We start from the raw sequence: 6544 nt of genomic DNA on the forward strand, positions 1-6544 counted from the left end.
GATTCATATCAAATAAACTATGCTTAAATACAACTATAAGGTCTGTTGAGAATATTTTATGTATATATTTTCTATGCATCCTTCTTTTTTTATATATATTTTAGAAAAATTTCCAAACACCCTCAATACTTTTGGGTCTAATTCATGCTCACACCAAAAGTTTGAGAGTTTGCAAATTCACTTCAAAGTTTTTACTTGGGTTAATCAAATTCCCCCAATCATGAATTAACATTGGGTTTATTTTGAGTTAACACTAACTTATGTTTTAAAATTATCATTTTATGCTTGTAACTTGTGAGATGAATTATTAATTTACCCTTATCTAGAAGTTTGAACAAAGTTTGATGATAGGGCTATCAACAAATACACATGATAAAAATGTTTATTGATTGCAATGATAATCTAACTCTTGACCTCCTCAGTATAAAACAAAATACTAACCACTACACCCAATGACTAGTCATTAGTGATTTTTAGGAAAACCTTTATGTAACCATGTTTAAATTCCAGCAAAATTTGTTCATAAAAACCAGAAAGTTTATTGTGATCCTAAAATGTTGTGTTTTCATATGGTTTGATATGCTTTATAATTTGTTCGTGTTTGGATCCTATTAATATATGAGTCATGTATGACCTTAGTATTGGTCCAGTTTTTATGATGGATAAAGTTGGATTTGACCAAATAATGTTGGATATGATGCTTGGATCAATAAAGCTAACATGAGTGTAAGTTGGGTCAAGTTAGAACATGTCAAATTCTAATAAACCTAGTTAGATTTGGTAAAACTTTATTCGATCTGGTTGAAACTGAATGGATGTGAATAGATTCAGTTAAATTAGTTTGAATCTAGGTAACACCATTGGATTTGATGAACCTATTGAACTTGTTTGCATAATTATCATAGTTGAATGTGCAATCTTATATGTTTTGAGGTTATTTACATGTTGAGTGAAATAACTCAACATTGATCAAGTATGGAGATCCAGTTTTGGAATTGATTTTGGCTCAAAACTCATGGTGTGATATAAACCTAGTTATGATCCAAATGAAATTTATTCATAATATAGGGGAATTGGATTCATATTAGCACTATGATACCTAAGGACATTTTATAGGAGTGTGTATTACTTTATTACATATACTTATGAATAGCCCTTATTTGGTCCTATTATATCTGGATCTATTGTAGTTCCAAATTAGTATAATGACATTCAAGTTTGTTTAACTTGGTTATGTAGGACTATGAATGTTTTACTGCATGTATACTTTGGGAGGTCTCTCTTTGGATCCTTTGATTGTATGAATCCACTTTTGACCCAAATTTTATGAGAGACTTGGATAGTATCAAGCTGAATATTTAGACTTAATAATATATTCAGTATGAATATCAAATTAGACTATAGTCAAATCCTATTACCCATGGTTATGCTTGAGCCATCTAAACTTTCATGTAGATCCATTTTCTTTTTGGGTCGTGTTAGACTTGATAATAACATCGCAAGTCAGTTTTGGATATAGACTCGTATAAATTCAATCGATTTGGATATATATATTTTGTTTGGATCTGTTAATGGATCTGAACATATATATTGATATGGTTGTTGTTTGATTGTTTATTATCATATTTGATATAAGATTAAAGCTTTAAAAAATAACTGGGGTTATAATGTTTAGCATACCCAAATGGTAATGGAACATAAAAAAATAACTTCCATTGATTATGGATACGAGGAATTATGTTTTACTTCTAATGTATATTGCTTATGGTTTGTGATGTCTTAATACACATGTTTCTTAGTTACAATACATTAAAAAAGTGAATTGTAATTTAATATATAGATATTTATTTAATATAATAATAAATAATCATCATAAATAATGCTTATTATGGTTTGCTTGTATGAATGCATGTAGAAATATTTTTTTAAGCTTTAGACACTTTATACATGATATGCAACATGATGATATTTATATTTTTTTAGTAATCATATTTATGATTGTTTAGATCTAGATATATCGATCCAAAATGATCAAGTGGTGGTTAAATTGATAAAAAATTAAGCATGTTGTATGTGATGATGATGCATACAGATAGTGAGAGTATTGTCTATGGTAAAATATTGAAAAGTGAGAGCATTTATCATGTTTGAAAAATCATGGTTTTATATAATTTCATAGTACTCCACTAGTGTGCATGAAAACTTTGTGCAAAGTTATTAGCAAACAATGATGTCCTTTGGTATGGTCATGGAAGAGTCATAAAAAAACTTAGGACTAACTAAAAAAGTGAGACCTATATTATGATGTATTGGTTTGAATATGACATTACACATTAAGAGTTATGAATGAAATTTTGACATGATAGAAACCCTCATATAATTATGTGAAATGAATGCATGAAAGGATAATGTTATGACTAAACTGATACTATATGCGAAAAGAATCATAGTCTATATGATGATAAAACAATTTACATAACTATTTGAGAAATAACTCATAACATGTGCGAAAACCTTATACTTAAATATGAATGATGAAAAAATTTATATGTAAAAAATAATTTATAGCATGTGTGAAAACCTCGTACTTGAAAATGAATGATGAAAAACCTATGTTACTATGTGAAAAGAAACTCATAATATGTGAGAAAAACATCATACTTAGATATTAAAATAACTCTTAAAGTTGTACAAGTTTATTTAGTGCATGTTTTTGTCATAAAATTTTATATATAATACATGATGCACCGATTGTGATATAATATATTTGTTAGACCTATATAATTAAGTACGAGATATTAGATCTTGGTAAAAGATCCAGTGTAGCCCTAAGGTCTCACAAGTGAAAATCCAAAAGCCACGAGATCGTGAACACATAACTTATAAGAAAATAAAATATATGAACTAAAATATATTAAATTTGGGATAAAACGGATGGAGGTTAAATATCATCCCTACTCATGCACTCTGACAGTCGTAGTACGATCCTCCTTGATGGAGGCAATTTCCCAATCACCCATTCACCTCTCTTTCTGTTCTGACTCTATGTTTTGTCCTCCCTCACTGCGAACTCTCCGATCCCAAAGATCCAACACGGTGACCCCACCTTGTTTAAATTACCTGCTTTGGCAGGAAACTTCATGGTAAAAATAATAAACTGCATTAGCATACACAAACCATCAAAACTTTTTTTTTTTCTTGTTTTTTTTTTGGGAGATGACCATCAAATTGAGTGAACGGTGCAGCAGGCACGGCCATTTTTATTTTCAGGTAAAAAGTCATGGCCATGGTCTTCTGAACCCCGCCACCCCTCCACCCCAATAAAAGCTTGGTCGCTGGCCATGGAACAACGATCAGCTCATTGCAGGTATTCCCTGTTCAACAGAAAACTGAAGGGAACTTGTGGCTACCACCTCGAACTTGCTTGACGTTTTTAGTCTCTTGGTCTCCAAGCAAAAATGGATGGGTTGACATCTTACTTGCCCGATTATATAAGCCGTAATGAAAATTGGTACGAACACAAGTCATGGATAACAAGCCAGCAAAAGGTGACTAAGGATACTGTCACCACTCCCCCCTTAGAATATTTCCAAGTAAAGAAGACATCAAACTCATGAATGGCATCATCAACTGCCTTCTATTAATTATACAAAATCTTGTGCAAGGAAGGTGTCAGCTGCTTGTACTGCAAGTCATTGCTTTGAAACCTCCCTTTCAAACCACTCAAAAAACTATGGGTATATATATGAAAAACAACATAACCAAAATTAACCACCACGCACACCCACAAAGGCTTTGATGATTTGGTAGGGGTGACTTGTAAATGTCACCAAGTTGACAAGACGTCACGAGTTCAAAACCACCCGGGTGTACTCTCCTTTTCAAAGGGACCTCAATGGTTTTACCAACAGGAGGTCAGCCAATGTGCAATTATCAATTGAGGGGGAGGGGGGCATTTTTTCCTTTGGATTATCTAAGAAAAAACAGACTACGTGCCTATAAAATATCTCAATATATATGTTTTTTTAAAATTAGTAAAATGGTCAATTAACCAACTCTCCTATTATTAGTACACTCGTTAGGTCCTTTAATTGAGAAACAATGATAAGAGAAGAAACTAAAAGGAGGAAAAAAGAAGTCGGTGATGGAGGGCTTTTCCCTTCAACTATCCAAAAAAAAAGAAAGAGGGGAAACTATAGAATAAAAGAGGTAAAACAAAGAGATCAAAAACAAAAACAAAAAAACCAAATTTGTACACCTCCATAGAAAAACTCCTTGCCATCATCAGGCTTCAACATGCAGCACTCTCTTCATGAATCGTACTCAACTTTAGCCTAAACGATCTGCATGATACCATTGCCCTTAGAGAAGCATTCCTCTGAAACTTACGCACCGAACCGGATCTCCTAACCCCAACTTTCCCGAGCCCACCACCTTTCCCTGGCTTAAACCCACCCGATACCACCCGATCGCCAACCGGAACAACCCGGACCAAACCGGATCGGTCACCCTTCTTCTTCTTCGCCATTGCAACGCTAGCCTTGACGGCCAAGGCAGCCATATCGGAGGCCGTGAGCGGCTGCCTCAGCTTGGTGGTCGGCAGAACGAAGTAGAGCTGACCCAGTTGGAGCTCGTCGTCGGACGCCATGGCCGGGATGGGCTCGTCGTAGCACATCGAGTCCGAGTTGCAGACGAAGCACAACGGGTTCGTCTCCAGCACTTGCCATGCGGTCACGGCTACGGAGAATTCTTGCAGGGTCCCGTTTTGCAGGATGACCTTGGCCGTCAGGGTGGAGGACGGTTCGCCATGAGAGGACATGCACGAGCCCATGAGAGAGAAACTCGTAGAGATCTGTGTGAGAGAGAAGAACACAAGGGATGTAGAAAGATAGTTGTGTGGGGAGCGCGTCGAGGTGTTCGCCTTTTTATAAGGTCCTCCCCGTCCCCGTTTCCGGGTGAGACGGCCACGCAAGGAAGGCCGTCGTATAGGGAACGACTTCACCGATGACGCGTCTTTGGTGGGGCCCGCCCAATAACGGGAAGCTTGGTTGTTAAAATACTGCGATGGGAAAGGTAACGTAGAGAGGTACAGGGTGGGATTGACTCGGGCGTTCTGTTCTCACCCCGCAGGGTCCTCCTTTTCTACTCGGTGGAGTCTGCTGGCCACATTGCCCTGGTCCTGGTCCTGGTCCTGGTCCTGCTCTCCTCTAAGGTAAAACTAAGGGAAGATGCAATGTTATCAGTATCGGTGCATATCGGTATATAGGTATCTTATCGGCATAAAATCGATACGCCTCACCCTTGAATTAGCTATTTTTAATAAATAAAAAATACTATTTTTTTATTTTATTTTAATTGTTTTAACGCATGTCACATTATATTTTTTATTATTTTCTGACCGATACTGAACGATTCACTTGAGTATCGGTATCGGGCTGAATAGGTAGCACAACGATTCTGGGCCGATACCGATACTGACAACATTGGGAGAGGAGTTGTGTGTCCATGTGCGGTCTGACCAGGAAGTATGGCCCGGTCCAAATGGTGTGGTTTTCTTTTTTTTAATCTTTATGTCACAAAGAAACGTGGACACGAGGATGCCTGACGCTAGTTACACCTGCAAGTTAAAAAAACTTTTTGCAAAAATAAGACACGAGGACACGGAACTTTTTTATTTTTAATCAACGAAAGACTACATTTTTTCATGTTTTAATGCTAAAAAGTGCATTTTTATTAAAATAAATAAAACTTTAAAATGATAAAAATAATATTAAAATATTGTCGTTAGTGACGGTGTTAGTGTCCGAGCGTGTCCACTCATCAAGTGCATGTCACCAAGATGGCGTGTCTTTGTAATGTAGTCTTCCAGGTCCGATGATCATGCTTAAGTTGAACACAATTACAAATCTTAAGCAACGGGTCGGCTTGCTGAGTCCAGATCCATAACAGATTCAATGAGGTAGAGTTGAATTGGATCCAATTTTATGTAGTGATAGTTCGTTGTAGTGAAAAAGGGGTGGCCACAAATCTCATTCTTAGGGAAAATCTTGCAAAATATGTATAGAAATCATTTCGTTTTTTATAAAGAAAATCTTGGGAATAAAGTACTTTGAAGGAAAACATTGAAAATATCAAAACACAAAAGGTATTCTCATCAAGAGTGACGTTTTAAAGAGTATAGCATTATGTCAGCTTTTAAAAATAAATATCTTCCAGATATCGCCAATACTTGTCATCAAGGTAGAAACAAACAATTTTTACATGAAAAAATGAAAATGGGATTGAATTCAATCTGGATCTTACTAAAAGATCCAGGTTTGTGTGGCTTTGGATCCAACATGATAAGCTTTTTGGGTCCACTAGGCTAATTGTTCTAAGGTCTTGATGCAGGAGCGGAGCCGAAGACTCAGGATCCATTTGGATATACTTTGATGTTTTTAAATATTTTATAATTTTAATTATTTTTAGTATTTAGATTATTTTATAATGGATCTTGGATCCGATATTCAGATTTTATTAGATTAACCTGTTTCTGCCAACCTCT

The 6544-nt window shown here is 35.6% G+C and overlaps 1 protein-coding gene across 1 annotated transcript; it reads right to left on the bottom strand.

Moving 5' to 3' along the window:
- Positions 1-4291: 4291 nt before the first annotated feature.
- LOC149830241 (uncharacterized) lies at positions 4292-4819 on the bottom strand. Its single transcript, XM_090015413.1, has one exon. The coding sequence runs from the start codon at positions 4817-4819 to the stop codon at positions 4292-4294; it is 528 nt and encodes a 175-aa protein (XP_089871539.1).
- Between the last annotated feature and the right edge of the window lie 1725 nt (positions 4820-6544).

Source organism: Nuphar pumila, chromosome 8 (genome assembly GCF_984573655.1).
Source record: "Nuphar pumila chromosome 8, dmNupPumi1.hap1.1, whole genome shotgun sequence".
Classification (NCBI taxonomy): domain Eukaryota; kingdom Viridiplantae; phylum Streptophyta; class Magnoliopsida; order Nymphaeales; family Nymphaeaceae; genus Nuphar; species Nuphar pumila.

What these genes read in the sequence shown, in the direction of transcription:
- LOC149830241 (XM_090015413.1), bottom strand. Translation starts at nt 4,819, where the DNA reads ATGTCCTCTCATGGCGAACCGTCCTCCACCCTGACGGCCAAGGTCATC.